General features: G+C 40.9%; 1 protein-coding gene across 2 annotated transcripts in view; it reads left to right on the top strand.

The window, feature by feature from the left end:
* SFMBT1 (Scm like with four mbt domains 1) overlaps positions 1 to 21864 on the top strand; it is a 77266-nt gene that overhangs the window by 46871 nt on the left and 8531 nt on the right. For both annotated transcript variants that reach the window (XM_082060390.1, XM_082060391.1), the window contains 13 exons: positions 3712 to 3952; positions 4404 to 4492; positions 5415 to 5661; positions 7141 to 7238; positions 8344 to 8445; positions 9625 to 9775; positions 11630 to 11712; positions 13151 to 13277; positions 13976 to 14089; positions 15454 to 15496; positions 16765 to 16829; positions 18274 to 18413; positions 20304 to 20413. In XM_082060390.1, the coding sequence (XP_081916516.1) occupies positions 3712 to 3952; positions 4404 to 4492; positions 5415 to 5661; positions 7141 to 7238; positions 8344 to 8445; positions 9625 to 9775; positions 11630 to 11712; positions 13151 to 13277; positions 13976 to 14089; positions 15454 to 15496; positions 16765 to 16829; positions 18274 to 18413; positions 20304 to 20413 (1610 nt within the window). The remainder of the gene's footprint in view (positions 1 to 3711; positions 3953 to 4403; positions 4493 to 5414; positions 5662 to 7140; positions 7239 to 8343; positions 8446 to 9624; positions 9776 to 11629; positions 11713 to 13150; positions 13278 to 13975; positions 14090 to 15453; positions 15497 to 16764; positions 16830 to 18273; positions 18414 to 20303; positions 20414 to 21864) is intronic.

The following is a 21864-nucleotide window of genomic DNA, read 5'->3' as shown; positions in this document are numbered from 1 at the left end:
CCACACCCTGAGATTGTAATTGTAAGCTTTTTGTTCAAAGTAAACATTCAGGGTTCTCATTTCTGAAGGGGACATGCTTGCTTTGTTTTTCCTTAGTATACTAAGGCTCTAAGCAGGAGCAAGCTAACTCAGAGCGGTGGTGTCCGTGCAGACCACGTTGAGAGAGCAGTGTGGGATCAGAGCAGAAGTGTGAGGAGCTGTCTCTCTGCTCCTCTGGTGTGCTTTACCTTACGTGATCTCTGCTAAAGAAACTCGCCATCGTAGCTCAGACATTATACAAACTAATTGTAATGCCAGCTTTACAGTGGTGGCCAGCTGAATTAACACTGCAGCCATATTTTGTTAATTTGCGGGATCCATGCTTTGAATGACTTCATTGCCCTTGCACTGTGTTGTTTGCCAGCTCAGCTGTGTCAAACAGGAGACCTGTGGCCATCATCAGTAAAAACACACTTAGGCTTAAAAAAAAAAAAATCCACTTTTTAAAAAAATTATTCGTTATGCGTGTAGAACACAGGGCAGTTATGCTGGTGCCAGCAACATTGTGGCGGGGGGTGCTTTAGTGAGCAGGAGGTGGCCAAGCCGTGTCCCCCATCCTTTCTGCTGCCCTCTCACAGGGTGCACACCTGAGGAGCAGCACTGGGTGAGCTCGGCCGGTCACTGCGCACATGGCACGGGGGGCTGGCCTGGGGACTCGGGGTGCCGGGAACACAGTGCAGGGTCGTGCCCGCCTGTCCAGAGGGGGAACCACTGGGCATTTAGTAGTAGAGTTGCATTAGAATTTGTCTGGAGGTCAATTTTGACGTTCTCTGTAATAAACTTGGCAGAATATTTTGGCAAGTTAATGCTGACACCGAATTGACAAGCAGAGAGAGGAGCGTATTTACAGCAGTGTCACATCGCCCGGATCTTGCTGTTAATAGAAATTCAATAGTGCACGGTCACGTGCTCGGAATTTCTGCTGCCCGTTAGAAGGTGATGGTGTGGAAAAGGTAGAGGAGGAGAACGTCAGTGCCTCCCAGTGGAGACTGACAGCCTGTCTATGTGGTGAAGCCCTAAAAAAATGTTAGTGTGATTACCAGGTGAGAGATTTTCAGTGGAGAGCCTGCAGGCACTGGTGTCTCTGTGCTGGTGACAGGTGCTCCCTCCCGCTGGAAACTGTGCGGTGCGAGTTGTTTGACTTGAATGACTGACCTTTATAATCTGCTGTCAAGAGGGAACTACTTTTATACTCTTGAAAAGACAGAGGGGAAAAAACCCTAAACTGAAGAATAATATTGGCGCAAGAGTAAATCAATTAATTAATTAAAATAAAATTTAGATGGAAGCTTAAGGGGTTTTGTTTGTTCTTTCTAAAAATTGGAGTAGTGAGTCTGTGACCAGCCTCCCATTATGAGTGGGGGGTGAGAAATACCTAACCCATGTTCTAGGAGAGTACGTGATCAGGTTAAGAAAATCCGTGATTACACGGTCTGTGTTAGCAAAGAAGTAGACTTGCTGATGGGAGGGGGAACTTTTTAAAATCTTGTATTAATTCTGAAAATTTTGCTCTTACTATGAGCAAAATGCATTCAAAAATGCAAACTACTTCCTCAAATTCAGCATGTTCTGATGTTTAATTTGTTTGCACTTGAAAAATTAACTAATATTGAGATCAAAGTGATGGTTTGCCTACTATCTACTAGGAAAAAGAGCTTACCAAAAACCTGGAGTTGCACTGGATGCCAGTGCTGGCATCCCACCCGAAATCTAAATACACTTTCTCTAGAGCTGTTGAATGTTCTTTTTTATTTCCTTTCTGCAACTTGTGTATGTGTGTAAACAGATATTAAATATAATTCAGTGTTCAACAGCATCTGAACACATGTATTTGCTATGTGTTCTTGCATCCTCTCAATACGTTTTGTCTGTTCTTCATAATTACCTGTTTCTGAGCTGAGTCAGATGCTCGGTCTGGGCTGTGACGGGGCACGGAGTGGGGGACAATGCGGCATGGGGCTGGGGCTGCCCGAGCGGTGCTGTCACCTGCAGCCCCCGCCATCCCACCGTGTCTCACCTGCCTCTGGAACCCCCTCTCAGACCCGCTGTTCCAGGGAAAATACTCTCAGCTTGGCCACAGCCCCTCCTGGCAGCCAGTCAAAAGAAACCAAGTTTAGTGCTTTAGCGGCTGGGCGATGTCGCCTTGCCCAGCTGCCAGGAGAGGGTGCTCACTTCTTGGTCTCTGCTCTATCCGCCGGGGAACACAAGTGACAGTGCTTGAAAAATGCACCTGACTTCGGGGAAAGCTCCGTCTGCTGCCGTTGGTTTTGGTGAATGCAGCTCTCTCCACTTTGCGAAAAGTTTGCGCATAGAGAGCTGCACAGATTTCCCGGTTCCTCAGATTTTGTGTCGAGCTCATGGCTTTTCTTTCAGGAATCACAATGTGAAGTCTTTTTGTAATACCTCTTCAGCAAGGCAGCTGCCTTTTTGAAGCTATGACCTCTGTAATATCACTTCAAAACATCTGCAGGTATTGAGTCCTGCTGATTTTGTTCTTAGGAAGGGTTTTCTCTAAGTGAAGGGCATTAACCTAAAGGATGTGAACAGTTAACAGAAACATATACTTTTCCTTCTGATGTGGTTTTATTTTTAGCAAACCAGTATGTGCTGGCTGATGAGACTGTAATAGCTGTGGCAGTTACTGAACTGTCAGTGCAGAACTGGTAATAAATAACCCAGAAAATACCTACTGCATCTGCATCACACCAAAAGCCTTTCTTGCAGTTGATTCAAAGAGGAGATGGAGCTTGGGACCACTTAAGAAAAAAACACCAGTTACATTCATTTGAGGACAGGGGATCAATGTGTTAGATTTTTTAATTAATACTGAAGCCAGAGAATTAAGCGTAGCTCAGAAGCATACTCTAGTGAGAGCAGAACAAGGTTGTCCTGCTCTTTCAGGAGTGTTTGGGCTGGGAGAAGTTAGGGATATGAGAAACTTAATGTTTTGCTTTCTCTTTTTATGTTTATGCTCCAGTACCTGCTGCTGTGCAGTCCGGTTCCTCACCTGCACACAACACATGCACATACACATGGTGCTGTTATCAAAGCATGAGTTCGCTGAAGAACACATACTGTTTATGTTCTATAGCAATGCTGTAGCTTAGCTGTTTATGTTCTGTAGCAGTGCTACATACAGAATTATTTAGGTTCTTGGACAGAGACATTAAAATTCCCTATTCTGCAATTTGTACAGATTCATGCCTTCTTAAGTGAGCATGGTGGAAGAGATAGTGGTATCGTTATCTAGAGCACATGTATGTGTGTTAAATAGGCTTTTTGTCCAAGGAGGTTGAAACACATAGTTTAACATAAGAAGTCAAAGTTGTGCTGCCGAGTTTGACCTTTAGCTTTGCTGAGCTTGACAGCCCAGCTTTGAGTTGGAAGCTTTTCAGTGATGGGTGAAGTATCATCCAAGGCAGGAAGATGAATTGCAAGATATTGATGTAAGGTTGAAAAGATACTCTTGAAATGCAAAGGAGGTTTCATTAATGATGATTCTGTGTACATTCCAGTTTGGGTCGCATAATGTGATGAAGTTGTTTCTCTGAAAGGACTAGATAGCATTTGGCTTGACATTTTTTTGCTAATGAACATGTCTAAATAGTTCCCCTTGCTGTTCCGTGAAGTTTCTTGGACGTGCTCATATGTGATGATCTTCTTCCTCTTCAGGTGGATACAAGTTTGCAGAACGGTTTTGCTCCTGGTATGAAGCTGGAAGTTGCTGTCAAGTCTGACCAGAACACCTACTGGGTAGCCACCATCATTACCACCTGTGGGCAGCTGCTCCTGTTGCGCTACGATGGTTACGGGGAAGACCGCAAGGCTGACTTTTGGTGTGATATCATGACAGCCGATTTACACCCCATCGGCTGGTGTGAGCAGAACAAGAAGATTCTCAAAGTGCCTGAAGGTATTGGCTCCATATGCAGAAGCGGGGAGTACACACAAAAGGATGCTTTCGTCCTTTGTGAGCCTGGCAGATAGTCTCCATAAGTGGTGTTACGTGCAGGTGTTGTTGCTGAAATGACAAGTTGAGGTTGTCTGCAACGTTCATCCGATATCCTGTGACTTACAGTAGGAGGTTGCTCTTTCACCAGGGAGGAGTTAGTTTAATTTCAGAATTGGACTTATTTTTACAGAGGCTTGTGGTTATCTTAATCATCTCCCAACAAACTCTACTGCATTGTCATTTCCTTTAAAGATTTCGTTGTTGTTTTGTTCCTTCTTTTGAGACGTTACTGGCGAGTGTGTAGCAGATCCTTGTGAATTAGGCAGTGCAAGAGCATGGTGATGTCTTGTTGTCTGAATGATCTTTAACTGGCAGGAAGAATCACAGTCCATCTTCTTCACTTTTCACTTAGGTATCAAGGACAAGATACCTGACCAGGAGGAATTCCTCCAGCGGGTGCTGAAGGGAGCCTGCAGTGCTCCTGCCAACCTGCTGGAGGGGGTAAGTGCAGCAATGTACTACATCTTGGGGTTTGTCTTGGTATTTCTCTTTGTAATTAAGGAAACTACTATTCAGATTGTCAGTTCAATTCCATTTTTAACTTTAGGGAGCATTACAGTATGCTGCTGACCTTCAAGTTCCACTCTCTAGTGTTTCCTATTTACAGTATTTAATTTTGATAGTGTTATCCTGAAACGTATCTGTCTCTGCAGGTTTGGGCTGTTCATTAGTGCTATCAAAAGAAAGACCTTTCTCAAACTCCCTTAGGTTTCAGTCTTCCTCCTGTTCTGCCTCTCCTTCATACAGCTCTAAGGAAATAATCCTTTATTTATCTAGCTTTCATGTTGGCCTCTATCTCAGTTGACTCCTTTCACCAATTTTTGGGTTTTTTACTAATGGGCAAGGTATTGTTTCACTTGAATCTTGCGTCTTTGTGAGTGAAGAACCAAATTTTTATCCCTCTTCTGCACTTCAAACAGTATTTGCACCTTGTTTCAGTGTCTGCTTGTAAAGTACAGAACATAATTTTTTTGAAAAATGCTGTTGGTGTCTTCTTTACAACTAGCATTTTAATCTTTGTATCTTTTCTGTCTAGTCATCTTTGTATGCTAGATGACTCAGTTTTAGAAAGCAATTATTCATGTTTCCTTCCAACTTTGAATATATAAGTGATAATGTTTTTGAAAATGATGATGAGGACTTAAGTGAAATATGTGACTGTCTACAGGCAGAGCAGAAGCTCTGATGCAAGCACCAGCAATTCTCTACATTGTAATTTCTGCTGTCCTGTGTTAGTAAGGGCCTGGTATTTCTTTACTTCTATATTCATACTGTATTAATGCAAAAATAATGCACATAAAGAAGTGGAAGTATGGGATTTGGTTTGGTCTGTTGTACAGAATAATTTGTGTTCTTTTTGTAGCTTCACAGAGGGAAAAATCCATTGGATCTAATTGCACCAGGCTCCCGACTAGAACTGCAAAACACCCGGGATTCCCTGGCAGCCTGGATAGTCAATGTGGTCGAAAATGTTGGTGGGAGACTTAAATTGCGATATGAAGGTCTGGAGGATTCTGACAAATTTGACCAATGGATATTCTACTTGGACCCTTTTCTTCATCAAGTGGGGTGGGCAGCTCAGCATGGATATAGCCTGCAACCACCTCTAGGTACTTCAAAATGTAGATCTTTTGTATGGCTAGAGAATACTGCTGCCACTTTTCGCACGTGGTCAGTGTGCGACCTGACAAATATTGTACCTAGTGAAATGTAAGTGGAAACACCAGTAAATAGTCCTAGGAGGACTTTCACCCACTCGTTCAAAAGTTGCTAAATGTTTTTTTTGGTTAAAACCTTCCACCTGTCCATGGAGAGGCAGGAGCTGAGGAAGGGGTTGCCTTCATGGTTAATTTTGGTAGGCTCGTATCCTGGCAGGAGGAAAGTCGTCTGGTTTGGAATTACTGCTCAACAGGAGCTTTTGCAGCTGGGACTCTCAAGTCCACTGGGCTAATTAAAGCCTTGTATGAAGAGGTATTACATGATTATGAAAATGTCCTTAAAAATGGGTGCCCAGCGAATGAGTGTATGGAAGTGGAGGCAAAGGGTGGGACAGATCACCGTGTTTTCCAGTCCTGTGCATGTCAGGGTGGGTCATCAAAGAAGTGGGGCGTAAAATGGCTGAAACACAAATGGATTGCTCATCAGCCGAGCAGCGATGTGACGTGTTTCCTGATGAGGGGAAACCTTGAGATAAAACTGGAAAATGTTCAGCATTTACCCTAAAGCCTTTCTGCAAAGGCAGGTGTACATCTATGATTCTGGCACACTCTGTGCCGTTAGTTGGGGAAGTTCAGGTTGGTTAGAAAGGCTGGGTTTTTTGTGAGCTTTTTTAAATGTTTTCCCCTTACGGCAAGAAGAAATCATGCTGAGGAAAACAAACCAATTTCTGTTGAAATGACCGGGCATACTGTATTTGCTAGTGCTTGAGCAATTTCTGCCAAAATCAGAGTTGTGAACAGGGAGACACCAAATCACTGACAGAAAAAAGATGGGTGGATTCCACATCACTATTTAAGTGAATAATGGCTTTAAAAAAGATGAGTTAGCTACTAGACTTGTTTGCTTTTTCTGTCTGCCTAAGGGCCTTTGATGTACTCACAGGCTTGACTAGGGGGGTCCTTTGTGCATGACACAGGTACAAGTCGTTCCTCTCCTATCAGAGAGGTGTATGATCTGCAATTACAGATGCTGAAAGAGTAACTTCTGCAACTGGGACAGAACTGTGGAACTTTTTTTGAGCTTTCTGCTTGCTCATACATAAAACAGACTAACATTATCCACGTAGGGTTTGTTTTCTGGTCACATGTTTCTCCGGGAGTTTTCCTTGGTGCTGATGTGAACTCTGTTTTCTCAGAAAAGCTAGACTGGGCAGCATAGAGGTGATAGTGCTGCTTGACTTCAGTCCCTTTTTGTAACACATACAAATGTCTAAGAAAACAGTAAGTTTTTAAGAAGGAAGGTACTTGCACAGATTCTGAATGGATGTGAATTTAACACCTGGAGGAGCACAAATCAAACTGAGTTTTCTGAGGGAAAGGGAGAAGAAAGAAGACAACTTCATTCACTGTTTTCCTTTCTTTTCACTTAAGCTATTAGGTCCTTGAAGAGTGAAGCAGATTGGCAAGAGATCCTGAAGAAGGTGAAAGAGGAGGAAGAGGAGTCATCAGTTCCTACAGACCTCTTTAAGGTAAAGGCACAATATGTGTTGTTTAATGCTGTGGATGATGCCATGTTATATTCCTAATAAATGATTCAGGGAAGTCAGTCACTGTTACTGGAACTTCTTAGTCTGTTTTGGTTTGTTTTTTTAAAAATTGTTTTCCTTTCTCTGTCTTGAAAAATCATACTATGATAAAATTCTTGTTAAGTTAGAAAACACGCCTGTCACAAGTATGTGAGCTGTTAGTGATAATACTGGGAGAAATCCCTTGTTCTGATCCTTTATAATGGCATCTCCGGTTGTTCACCAGCCGGTCTTATGGATTGCCGTCCTTCTGGAGGAGCACAGGGTCACTGCATCCTCTCTAATTGTGTGAGCACTTTGAAAAGTTTAACGTGTAACACCTAATCTGTAACCCTGTAACCCAGTAAAGTCACACACGCTGTGTAAGGTATCCTGTTATATCCCAAGTGGTGGGAAATATTACTAATTAGTCTGGATTTAAACATATGTGAATTAAAAAAAAAAAAATCTTGATATGTTTTGTTAAATAGGAATGTAAATTTAGTCCTTCCAAGTTCTTAGTTCATTTTTCTCAGCTTCATTTGGACCTCTAAGTAGAACAGAACAGGAGATACTGTTGCTCTTTAGTGTATTGGGTCAATATCCAGAGCAGGATATACGTAATTGTGGAACAGCAACCCTGTTTTGCAGGTTTTTATTAGACTGAAAATGAAGACTTTTATAGTTCTCTTTTAGATTTTATAGTTCTAGTTTTAGATTTTATAGTTCTAGTTTTAGATTAGCTCATCACGAGTGCTAAAGGTTAGAGGCAAAAAACCATTTTTATTGACTTGCCAAACCAGCCTGTATTGTGAAATCCTGCTCCTGTGTGGAGAATATCAGAGGAAGAAATCCTTGGGACTCAATTTCCTAAAACTTGTAGAAAACTGTTGGTCTCAAAGGGCAGTTGGCGTTTTCTTCTCATTATAGAGAGGTTGCTGGTACTCCAACATGTTTATTTCTTAGCATGAACTAATAAAAACTCCAGTTATCCCCTTCAGCTGAATTAAATAAGTTACATCTTTTTGAGGGTGGAAGGCAGGTAATCACCTGATGCTTCATTTTTCAGGATAAACCCGTGATTGGAGTGCATGCGTTCTCTGAAGGCATGAAGTTAGAAGCCGTGGACCCAATGGCTCCTTTTGTAATCTCTCCTGCTACAGTTGTCAAGGTACAAGGGTTCTTTAACTTGCCTTACTAAGAGTCAATTCAATTGCTACTTCTGTTCTTAAATGCTCAGGAAATTCTCATGAATTGTTTATCTTAAAATCTTGAACTAGTTTTCAAATGATGTATTCTGTGTGTCTCCCTTAGGGGAAAGGTTGCCAGGCAAAAGAAACCTGCTGATGGTGAAGACATTGGATTTGAAAGTAGGGGAAAAGTTCTATAAAGATACAAGCTCAAAAGGTCAAGTGACCGAAACTGTCAAACCCAGATTTTTAAAATTAGATATAACCCCTCGTAATCTGAGTATCCACTTGAAGACAGATTTTGGGGGTTTGTTTTTGCGAAAGTTAATGTTGTTGCTCTGTGTAAGCTCTGATGTTTAAGTAGCCTGGATTTCAAACAGGGGCCCATACACGGATTTAAAAGTTGAAATGAAAACTCCCCCACATAATCAGGTTTTGAGCAACTTCCATCTTCCTGGCTTAGTAAACAGGTGAAAGGTTTTAAAGAGACCTGCTTTGATGTAGTCAGCCAAAATGTTGCTGTACAACAAAAAACTAGGACATGTTTTTAAATCTTTTTTTGTTATTTTTCAGGAACTGTTGTTTTTTCTTTAATACAGATAGTCTCTCAATATGATATCTTACATTTTGGTGATCCATCTCTTTAATGTACAGTTTCTTCAAATAAGATGCTCACTTATTACTAAAAATGCACAGCTAGTTTCTAGCAAAGCAAAATCATGTACTTTTCTTGATATTTTCTTGTCCTGCTCCTAGTTAGTTCAGGAGCGTAGTGGTTTTACTTGTCACAGTCCATCCTAGGACACAGTTTGGCCTTGTTAAAATAAGCAGTTTTGTTATTACAGAATGATAATAAGACTGCAAACTCTAATTTCTCTGCATTTTTCATAAGAAAATTTCGTATAGCACTTGATCACCTTTTCAAGTGCTTGTACATTGTCTTTTATTATTACTTATTTTTGTTAGGTTTCCAGATAATGCAGAGGAGTCTGCTGGTTTATGAATCCCATAGATTCTATTTAAGTTCTTTTTCTTCAAGGTAAAGGGTTTCCATCGTGCAGTGTTGCTGCTTAGTAAAGTTATCAAAATGGGGGAGAGGGAGTTGTAGATCGGAATCTGCCACTTATAAGACCACATGGTTCTCTTTTGGCTAACTACAGGTGTTCAATGAGAAATATTTCATGATAGAAATTGATGACTTGAGAGCAGAGCGTACAACCAGCCGCTCTTATATTTGTCATGTCAACAGTGCTGGTATCTTCCCCGTGCAGTGGAGTCTGAAGAATGGTTTGCACCTCAGCCCCCCGCCAGGTACGTCCATGCAGGCTCAGCACATGGGCTCCTCTTGCTGGGAAACAGGTTGCCCGTCCCCACAGTGCTGTGTTTAGCACAACACTTTTGCAAAAGAATTAACACAGACAAGCACAAGCAAAGAGCAAAAAAGATCAAATTCTGAGAAACAGGAGCTTTCTGTTAGTGAAACTGAGGTTTCCTGGGTAGGTGCCTGGATTTGAGAAGATGACAGTGGCTGGGGATGCTGGTCATGCATAAAAACCTGAACACTTGAATGAATGGAGTGTGTGTTCCAGGGCTGAAGGCAATCTTGATTTCAGCATTAATTAACATGATATCAGAAGCCTATAGTCTTTGCACTGAATTTTTGCTTCTGGTCAAAATGGAACATTGTTATCCGCTGTCTTACAGTATTTTTAGAATCTCGTATCAGTTAGAAGCTAATGAAGCTTTTTTTTTTCCAAGGACCTATCAGGCAAGGTAGCAGATTGCTGAGACATTGCTTCAGGACATAAGGGAATTGGGGAGTGATCCTCAGCTACTGAAATATTTATGCGTTTTCTCAAAATGGAAATGTCAATGGTGTTGTAAAACCAGGGACTCAGTACTTTTATTCACTGTCACAGAATTTGGAATGTTTTGTTTTAGCTGCTCATGATATCAGGGGAACAAAGAGCATAAGATCTTTGTCTCTTGCCTTTCCTTGGGTAAGGTAGAAAAGGTGGCTTTGCTTGACCCAGCATTACCTGGAATTTTGCATGTGAAAGGTGAAATCTCATTTTCTAGGCGTGTGAGCGGAGCTGACAAAGAGTTTAAGCTTCCTCTCTCATAGGCCCACCAGAAATGGTGGAATTCTGGATTGTGTGAAGTCTCAAGAGTCCTATTGGTGCTGATAACACCAAGAAAAACAAGTTAGGCCTTCTCTGAGGGGTGGTTGAACTTAATGTTTTTAGATTGTCATGTTGGTACTATGTATTCAGACTAGTTTTGATTATTTTTTTTTTTAATTTCATTATTTCTTAAACCCGTGTCACAGGCATTTCTTATAGCGGAGCACTTCCAGGGTACGACTGCAATAACTGCTGCAGTTGTCCCCTTGCTGATCCAGTGCCAGCCTCAAGCTGTCGTGGCAGCGCGCTTCTGCACCCAGCTCCTTTCAGTTATTTGCTTTTTATTAGATCACAGGGAAACAAAGTATTTCCTCTAAGTAGAATTTAATTTGTCTTTTTCTTGGAGAGATGGTCCGTCTCTTGATGGACTCTGTGTTAAGACTCTTTCCTTTGAACATATATGCAGATTTACAGCTGCTGGCAAACTTTATGAGCCACCAAGGACAACTAACTGCTCTCTTTAACAATGTGGTATTTAACACGTGTTTGAGAGGGTAATATGTTGGTATTGAGCACTTTTTGGGTGCTGTACTTTAAAAAAAATAAAAAGTTTCGGAGCTGACATGACATTAATGAAGTAATCTTGTGGAAGCTTTGCCAGAATTTCATCTGTACCCTGTGAAAAGGATGCAGAGGCTTCCCCACGTTTCAATTGCTGCTCGTCTGCTTAGCAGATGTGCTTGATTCATGCTTCCAGTTGCTCTCTGTGAAGTCACTTCTAGTTTGATGCCATTTCAAGTCAAAACCAGGACTCAAGGTGGGGCAGTGCCCAAAAGCCCCTCTGCGATGAAAATAAAGAGGATTTCTCAAATATGTGAGCACCACACTATGGACTGACCACAGATGGCTCGGGGAAGCTCTAGTCAGCTGGCAACCTTGAGTGACCCAAACAGACTTCAGTGATCTCTGCTTCATGTCAGCTTGAAATGAGTGATTTGCTCTCCTGCTGTTAAACTAACCCCTTTGCTTTTTCTTCCCCTAGGTTATCCTGGGCAGGACTTCGACTGGGCAGACTACCTCAAACAATGTGGTGCTGAGGCAGCTCCCCAGAGCTGCTTCCCTTCGGTAAGGTTCTCTTGCAGTGAAATCTCCGTTCTGTTATGTGAATGACCCTCTTGATTCCAAGGAGAAGAAACTTTTGCATGTTTTTTACTTAAAGTGCCTGTGATAACTGAGGAAATGGAAGGGTTAAAAAAGCACAAATGTATGTGAACAGTAGTAGGTGCGTGCCAGCTTCCTAGATAAATAAGTGGTGGACCAAATGCTTCAGTCATGATACAGCAGACTGAAAAGAAATGAGTGTTTTGTAAAACTGAGATATGTAAGAGTCCATGAAATAGTCATAAAACAGTATCAATCCTTCGCACTCCTGTAGTTGTGGAAACAAGGCCTTTTAATAGACCATGTTTTCATTTACTTAATGTACTCTTTCAATCTTCCTTTCAGCTTGAAAAATTCATTCCATTGTATTAATCAATACCAAGTCATCTTAAATTACTACCAAATAATCATTTTACATTATTCAGTGCCTGAAGTACTTGCTATATTTTGGGCTTCTGTCGGTTCAGTGACAGTGTTGCTGTCTCCCAAAGCAGAATACCTTGTCAAGCAGAAAAGGGTACTACTAGCACCTGCCTTCCAGTTCCATTTACAATCTTGGGCTATTGCAGTGCTTAGGGGAAGAAATTAAAATCAATAATTACCATTTTTTGAAAAGGGTGTTGGTGGCTGTGAATTCTTGTTGCCCCTGTCCTGTCTTGTAAACTGTTGCATCTTAAAACAGGTCATTGAATTTATTATCCCTTTTCTGAGTAGACTTGGTGACTGTAGGCTAGTTCCAGAATTCATAACATATTGATCCTGTCATAATGTTGCAGGGTGGCTCTGGGGGGAAGCGTCCTCTGTCTGCCTGTTACACCTTCTCTTTCATTCACGCACTTCAGAGCTGGATGAATATCGATTCTTAAGTTTTAGGAAATTTTTGATAAATGGGCACTAAATTGGTGAATAAAGTGAGATCTTACTTATATAAAAACTGTAAAATGAAGAGGAAGCTTCCATTGCTGTCTGCCAGAACTCATTTGGATGAGGGAGAAATGTTATTTGCATAGGTAAAATGGATTTCCAAGCTAATATAATAGAAGAGAGGGCCTGGTCAGACTGTTTGTTAGATCTATCACTTGGGCAGCAAGCAGCAGAGAATTCCTGGTTGCTTAGAATGCACTCAATCCTTTCAGTGAGTCTCAGTGTCTTTATTTTTGAGTACAAACATGTTCTTTTCTAGGTCTGTCTATAGAGCCTTTTTAAGCTGAAAATCTTCGTAGTTCATAATATATCTTACTTGTATTCAGTGTGCGAATTATCTGAAATCTTCTCTGACTACATGAGTATCTTTTTATGTTACTCAGACTCCGAGGCTTTTATGTGTTGCTCCTGTTCATGGCTGTTCTTATCATATAATGAGTATACAGATGGTATTTTACTGAAATATTCTTTTTCCTAGTTAACTTCTGACCACGGATTTAAGGAAAATATGAAACTTGAGGCTGTGAACCCAGTTGATCCTGAAGAAGTTTGCATTGCTACAGTCACCAAGTTGAGAGATTCCTACCTCTGGCTTCAGCTGGAGGGTAAGCCTGATGTGGGAGAGGAGAAGAGCGCTTGCATTGCTGCTTCTGTAGTACCATCATCAAACCTCAAGAGTGTCTGAAGCAAACTCACTGCTTGCTGAATATGGGCAGCAAATCACCGTTTCCTCAATGAAAACACAGCAAAACCCCATTTGCACGGTCTGTTTCCCAGTTAGCCCTGGATGGCGGTTGGTTGTTTCAGCCAGGCAAAAATGGCCTTTGTGTGTTGCAGCGTGTCAGCACCAGGCTAGTGCACTCTGTAAAGTGCTGAGCAGTGTCTTTTAGAAAGGAAGGGCCTTGTAACTTTTTCGCAAATGAGTGACTTGTGTTCTGAGCAAGCTTTGATCAGATCTAGGAAAAAACTTTTAGAGAGGTTCTTCATTAAGATAGAATAGGCCTGTGTCAGCCGTTTTCCGTTATAATCCCATTTCTTGATTGGAAGTACATCAGCAGGCACTTACTGTGCACTGTGCTTCTCTGCTAAACTGTGGATGGCAAATTCCCATCTCCAGCCTTTAGGAGGAAGCAAATGAGGTCAGGAAATAATCTGGTCAATAAAAGGCAACGAATAAACAGTTGATATTGTGTTCCAGATACACCATAAGTAAAAGCAACTTCACTGGCAAACTTATAGCAAGCTTTAAGCAGCTGATGTGCTTTATGAGTTGGTTCAATTTTTGCTTCTCTAAACTCAACAGGCTCCAAGAAGCCCATCCCTGACTGTATAGTGAGCGTGGAATCAATGAATATATTTCCAGTGGGTTGGTGTGAGACGAATGGATATCAGCTCAGACCTCCTCGCAAAGCAATAGGTACCAGCTCTGTTCTTTTTGCAGTGATTAGCAGGGTTGATAGAGATGCCAAGAGCAGGCTACTGCAGACTTCCTGTAGGCATCCCTGAACTTGGAAATGCTCAACATGTGCAGAGAATTCATGCCTTGTCCAGCTGGAATCCATACAACTCAAACTGGGCAGTGTTGGTTTGAGACCCTTGCAGACTGTATGAGCACGTGGAAACAATCTGTTAGACACAATGCAGAAATATATCTGTGTGTATGCACACACACCCATGGGATGCAGATACTTCTGTCTGAGCTGTTCTTATCATGGGTCTGACCCTGATAGGGCTTTTACATTTGCACTTGTGCAAGTGAAATTAATGCTATAACAAAATGGTGTGGAGTGTGTATACGTTCTGGAGTTGAAGTAAAGAGGACTAGCTTTCTAAATGGGCCAGATGGTAATGATCCCTGAATGACAGAATGTGGAAAAGTAAATCCTACCTGGTTAAACTACTCTGATAAGTAGTGTAAGACAGTGTCTTCTCTCAACTGGTCAGTGAGCTCTCTGTATTAAAGTTTAATGAGAGCTGGAGAAACTGAAGTGCTTCCTGAATGTTTTTTAAGTAAAAAATAATAACAACATTATAAGACTGAAATGAGCTGTTATTTACCACAAATCAAGGGAAGGGAAACTAATCTGAGACCTGTCTGCACTGCCAAGGACAAAGGAGGAAACAGGGGGAACCTAATTAGAGAACAGGTGATTTAAAAACAAATCCAGAAGTTTTCTGGGGACAAAGCCTGAAATTGCATTACCTTGTTTGATGTTACTGCTTGATTGAGAAAGCTGGAATTAGCAAGTGGACCCATCACCTGGCTGACTTTCTTAGTTGCAGCGGTGTTTTCCTCCATAGCCATTGGCTTAAGCCACACGGGTTTCTAACCAGCTAATTTCATTCCATTTCAAAGTTAAACAGTGTTGAAGTTCCCTGTGCCAGTGATGTGGTGAGTTAGGCCTTTGAACCTTGAGTGAGGTTTCAGCACCTTGGGATGCTGAATAGGAAAGCACATCATTCCATTTTTACTGGTGTTATAGGTAGTTTAGGTGCTATGGTGCAAGAAAGATGCACAGAAGGTGATATTTCCTAGAAGACTGGGATATGCATGCCTGATTTCATGATTTTTTTAGTGAAAGTTAAACCTTTTGGGATACTTAAAATTACATGGACCAGCATGTCTCTAGTGCAGCTGGGTCGACTAACACTGCAGTGACTTTGAATGTAAGTTCGGTGTATAGCTTAAAGGAAATGAGGCCAGTATATATATTGTACTAGAAGTTTCATTTGTTTGCCTCCCATACTTCACTGTTTATATTTTCTTCTTCTTCCTTTCAGTAAACAAACAGAAAAAAATTGCAGTAGTTCAACCAGAGAAACAGTAAGTAACAGGTTTTTTGCTTTTATGTTTTTTGTTGGGGTTTGAGTTGTGGGGTTTTTTGTTCTTCTGCTTGGCAAGTCATGTTGTCTTAGGGGAGATGTAGCTTTACAGAAATGCCACACTGAGGGCTGAGAGATTCCACCATCCATTTGTCTTAATGCTGGTAGTTCCTGTTGATGTTGAAAAAGACCTCTTGCTCTGCTGTAGCAGGAGATCGGAAGCATGGAATTTGTTTTCGACAATGCTAGTGCGACTCAGCTGAATTATTTAATAGGTCAAGTCATTGAAGTTCTGGGGTTGAAACTGTTGATCTTTCATTTTTAAAAGATTGTGAGTACTGGAGTGCATTTAGAAAAAAAGTAGCCTGATCTTAAGACTATGTTTCTAAGTCTGTGCTTGAGCCTTTTTTTAATGGTGGTTAATAAAGAAAATTACTGGTTTTCTTTTTAGTTGTATTCCCTTCTCAAATAATACTGTTTCTGTAATGTAAATATGCTTAGAAAACGTAGCTGCTCTAACAAGTAGCTGTGATTTTGCACAGCTGATCAGAAAATTTGGCTTTAGTGTGAGTGCTGTCATTTAATAGATGCACTTCTAATAGTTCCTTCCCACATTAGATTTGGGCCAGACTAGCCAAAAAGGAGAGTTCTGCTAATATCTACAATTTGTCTGTAAACTCTGTGTCATACATATGAAAGTCCTTCATGTGAGCCCGCTCACAAATGCTCAGTCGAATGCCTGACAGTTGGTTTTATTGACTCTTGCAGCTTTACAAACACCAGATCTGCCAGTAGTCCTGCCAGTGCTTTCATTGCTTCTAAAATACTGAGCAGACTGTTCTCTGTTTTGTAATTAGGATTCTTATCAAAGTACTTAAGTCATTTTGGTTGTATTTTGCTTAAAATGCATATTTTTCAAAATGCATAAGGTAAGACTGTACACTGCCTTGTGCCATGAAATGTGAAACTAAGTTAAAAGGAAGCAGAAAATATAAACTATTGTCAGGAGTTTTGTGCGATGTGTTTATCGGCATGATAGCTCATATATTGCAATCAAGGAAGGACTGCTACTGGTTGTAGCAGTACAGTAGTCCTTTCCAAATTGAATTTGATAGATTTTGCATGTTATTATTGTGAAACAGGGGATGTATAAAAAGAAGACTAATAAGGCTGGACCTGAAGGAAAACAAAAAGGTTGTATTTTAGTAACTGAGAGGTGAGCATCCTTACCATCTGTCGCTCTTCCCAACCTCCTCCTTTTCATTTCAGAATTTTGTCTTCAAGGACAGTTCATGATGGACTAAAGAACCAGGAACTGAACTCAGCTGACTCAGGTACTGAGCAGACAGGGCAGGCTCACAAAGACAAACTCCTCTAATGGTTCAGCTGCCTCGTTGCTCAGCTGCTCAGCCCTGTGAGGAGAGGGGAGAGGAGGAAAGGGTTTTTCATCCCTATGTGATTTGTTGAACTTCAAGAAAGAATGAAACAAACAAAACCGTACAATTATTTGTGTCCTGCAGTTGATATGTGAATTAAACCTGGAAATAAGATTTTTACACCAGAACATTTTCCCCCACAGCATAAGATATGTGGAGCCAAATGCGCACTGTGACCTATGCAGATGATTTCTTATTGTCACCTGTTATGTTTAATAATGTTGGGAGAAACATAACAGGCGTGCTACATCTGTGCTTTTGAGTTGTTAGACTCTAGCTTTAGGAAGCAGGTTTTTCTGTTTTTTATAACTTCATCATCACGATAAACAAAAGCAATTCAAACAGTAAACTGCTTTGTGTGCCAGATGGCAAAATCTAATAATTTTCTAAACTGTTGCAAGAATGAATATGATGAATAAGTACATCTGCTGGTGAAACACTCATACAGATCTATCTGTTTGGCAACAAAATGCCTTTTCTGCTGTTTTCTGTATAGGGAAATGCACATCTGAAGCTGCACCAAGTGCAAGCTTTATAGAAATGATTCGTGCTTGCTTAGAATCTTAATTGGCTTTTAACAGAGTCATAATGTGAATTTGACTTCATTTATCTGCCAGTTACCAACTACTGAATTTAAGATCTTCAAGTGATAGTGTTGCTCAGTCAAGAAAAACGTCAACACTACTAGGGTAAAACTATTTTGTATTGATACATAAGTATCTTACAATATATATTACACATAACTTTAAATTTGAGCAGCGTTGAACCATTTAATAGGTTTAGCAAACTTAATGTCACTCCATCAAAGGTCACTTCATCATTTGCTGCATCTTTTCTTTGCTAATTGAGGGAGAAGAGTCTAAAAATGCAAAGCAATGTGATATTGCAGTTTGGGATAAATGGTGGAGAAGAGCTTTGCCAGCTTCTCTGGTGGCAGAAGTTTGGGGGAGAGATAATTACTTGACTGGGAAATGTATCCATAATTGCTGTGTAGGAAGTGCTTCTGCTACCAGAACTTGGGCTTGTCTTCTTGCCGCTCTCACCATAAACCAGCAGATTAACCAGGAAGAAATGTTTCTTTTCTGACAAATGACCAACTTTATTTCCTATAGTTTTACAATTTGCGAGCACAAGTGCGAAGTATGAAAAATATTTTGGCAACATGGAATAACTAGTGCTGTCATGGCAAAAGTGACACTGAAACTACTCCAAATTCATGTCATTCGAGACTTTTTTCCCCTCCTTTTTTTATAACAGGCAAAATTATGTGTTGCAAGAAGTCAGTCTCTGCTGGGGAGAGGTTGTAGCATGTGATTTAAATCTTTGTTTTCTCATTTCTCAGTGGTAATTAATGGGAAGTACTGCTGCCCAAAAATCTACTTCAACCACCGGTGCTTCTCGGGGCCGTACCTGAACAAGGGCAGGATTGCGGAGCTTCCTCAGTCTGTGGGACCCGGGAACTGCGTTCTTGTTCTGAAAGAGGTGAGGTGGTTGGACATGCTGGTCCTGCAGATAGCGGTGTATCATAAGCACTAGGCAGCCTCTCTACTTAGAGATGGGCAATTAATAAATTCAAGCTGATAATGAGTAAAGAGTGTTTTTTCTATAAAATCAAGTATAAATCATGGACTGTTTTATGAATGGCTGGAAAAAGATAAAAGCTTCTCATTTATCCGAGTTACAGTCAGCCTTCTACTGCTGAACTTTATTTTAGGTTAAATCAAAGTAGGTTGTAATTACAACAGTCAAAGGAGTTAGTATCTTTTTATAGCTGTAATAAATGCTTCAATTTTAATGAACAGAATTTAGTTTCAGATAATCCCGAAATTCCTTTGCAGTTTGCACTATTGATGTTAAAACAGAGGAAATACAGATTTTCTTAGTAGGAAGGGCAAACTATTTTTGGTAATTGAAAGAATTTTCTGTGTTTTATAAGTTGGATATGATTTGCAAAGATCAGGTGAAATTGTGGTTTTGCTTTCTAATGGAATTGAGGGAGAGGAAGAGGGAGTAAGAGACCATTTTTTAATGCCAAAGAGCCTCTTCTCCAGAAGGTGTTTCACAGCAAATTTAGATCACTTAATGCAATAATTATTTTTCCAAATTCTCCAGAAAGGTCATGGGGTGGTTATTATCTGACCTGACAGGCTGAAAGTTTCCCAAGGCGTAACTATATGAACACACTTGAGCTCTCATGAAATGATCACATTAAATGCAGGAACTGGCTCAGCCTCTCTGCAATTTTTACCCTCCCAACCATGTATCATAACTGGGAGAGGCCTTAACGAAGTCTGTCTGGCAGACATGCTGTAAAATAAGAGTCTAGTTGACAAGAGTCAATCCGATTAATGAAAAAGTTCAGTTTTTGCATACAGAAAATACCCCATCCTTTCTGCAGGTTTCAGTACTCTGATGTAAGCTTTGCAGCACTCCAAAAGAGCAAGTGTGAAATGCATTTAACCTTCATTTAACATTGAAGGTTTAACCTGCTTCCCTGCCCGAAAGCATGAAAAATGCGCAGACCTACTAATGTCCACGTGCTGAGTGTTGCTAACAGACCAACCAGTCTGCTCCATTGCATTCATTTCAGTTATGACTCTTGCTCAAGGTATGAATCCTAGAGTGAGTTTGGTACTTGTGTTATATTTATGATTCTTCTGTTGAACTAAAGACGTCTAGACTGCTGCATTAGTAGGACCAAAGCTGCAAGCTTGTTATGGCAGTGTTCTGATGCACCCAATTTGGGAGTGATTTGGAATAAGCATGTACTGAAAGTAAGAAATACAATTTGGATGCACATTTTGTACTATCCCCTGCTAACTTCAGGCTCTTAAAAAATTTGAGTTACTTTACAGCACCAGAGAAAATCTCATTTTATTATAGTACAGGCCTTATGGAAGCAAAATGGGAGCAAAATGGGAGAGCTTAAGATTCTGCAGTAGGATTTTGTAGCAAGAAGTGGGTTGGCAGGCAGCAAAATCCTGCAGCATTTTTTGGCACATCTTCACTTGTCAAACAATCTCTAAGATAATCTCTCAGATTTACCCAAGGTTATGCAAGTTTTGTAGGATTCAGCCCTGGGATTTAATGTAGCGACATGTAATACAAGGGCAATGACTTGGAAATTGCTGGGTACAGTCGTGACTCTGCAGACAAGCTCTGATGGTTTGGCAAGGCCCAAAGTGTCGACTGCTCTCAGTTTTCATTTTGGCAGTAGCAGGCGGTATCTGTAACCCTGCTCTGAATGAGTGCTTTGATGCTAGATAATTTGGATGAATAGAAGTAATTTCCTCTTCTACCCTGGCACTTTAAAACAGATTCATTATACAAGTAACAGAAATGTATTTTCTCCTCTTCCTTCCCTCGCTGTAGGTTCTCACTTTGTTGATCAATGCAGCATACAAACCAAGCCGTGTCCTGCGAGAGCTGCAGCTGGATGAAGAGGCTGCGTGGCACGGGCATGGAGAGACCCTAAAAGCCAAGTAAATTCTTGTCCTGTTCCCCACCTGGTTGATCCCAGTAGCAATGTTCTCTGCTATCTATGCTTTAACTTCTCACGTTTCAGAGAAGGAAAAATTGCTTATACCGTATCAGGCTGCTGACAAATTAAACTTCAAAATCTTTTTAGATTTCTTTATGACTGTGGTGAAGTGCATCTGATTTTAGTGTTCCTTAATGTGCTCTGCTACTTGCATGCAAGCAGCTAGTGGTGAAGTAAGAGTGCTGTGGTACTGGTACAACACAGGCAGGCCTGCAGGTGAGGTTTAAAATAGTTTAGTTCACCTGAAGATATTTGTCACTATTTGAAAACAGAAGCACATACTGCTTAGGAAGCTTCATGGCATTTCCACAGCAAGTTTTCAGTGGAAGAAGATTCTTCTGCAATTGAGTTATATTAGTGCTCTGAGATAGCCTGGATGGAAGTCTTTCTACACCAGCTTGCCCTAAAGCACTCCCTAGTTTTCCTGCTGAGCTTTTTGAGTTGCAGCTTCTTTGCAAGATTATTCTGTGGCTAGGAAAAGAGCAGGGGTCATGTTTGCATATATTGGGTAAATCCAGATATTCCTTTATAGTCTTGTAATTAGGTCACTCTGCATACCAGAGATTAGATTTTCCCAGTGTGCCTTAGCACACTTCCTACATAATTTTGAACATGTCAGTAATTCTTTTGTTGGATTGGTTTCATGTGTAAAAGACAACCTCTCCGTGCATTGAAGGATCACTCTGGATTTGGACAATAGGGAGATCGTATGAAACTTTAATGTAAATAGAAGTTGTAGCTGAAGAATAGAGGAAAAAAATATTTTGTTTGGTTTCAGCAAAGTTGCTGTGTGCTTTCTTCTGTCACAGTAGTGACACCGGGGATATCTGGACTATGATGATGTAGATCTTTTTTCCAGTACATTAACTAGATCCTTGCAGGCCTGAGACATCGCTAACAGATATCAGCACATGCCAGTAGCTGCACTGGGAGAACAAAGCAGAAATGATGAATGACTCCGGCAGATACTTCACAGTGTGGCTCTGTCAGTGTCGTGGCAAGGCTGATGAACAAAAAGAAACCTTTTCTTAATTTAAATCAAACGAGCAATATGTGGAGTCATGACAAGTGACTGTCGTCATGAATTGTTCAGCAGTTAGTGAAAGCTGACAGTAGTTCGTTTGTTAGCTGTAGTATGTGCATAGAATGGTTCACTAGAAGCCGTCTGCTGTTGCCTTTTCTGGCTGAATTGGTGCTCTCCATCTTGGTTTTAGGGACCAGCTGTCTGCATCACAGTGGACACTTCTGCAGTCCCATAAAAACAAAGAACAAGCCATCTGTGAACCAAGAAAACATCTAAATTCTGGGATAGTATTTTATAGTCCCTGGTAGGGCAGTGTTGCTGTGTTAGTACTGCAGGCATCTCTCTGGTGCTTTTTTTCTTTGCATGAG

This window comes from Streptopelia decaocto, assembly GCF_964273445.1.
Source record: "Streptopelia decaocto genome assembly, chromosome: 8".
Lineage (NCBI taxonomy): Eukaryota > Metazoa > Chordata > Aves > Columbiformes > Columbidae > Streptopelia > Streptopelia decaocto.
The sequence above is the reverse complement of the archived record's forward strand: the minus strand, read 5'-3'. Positions and strand labels throughout refer to the sequence as shown.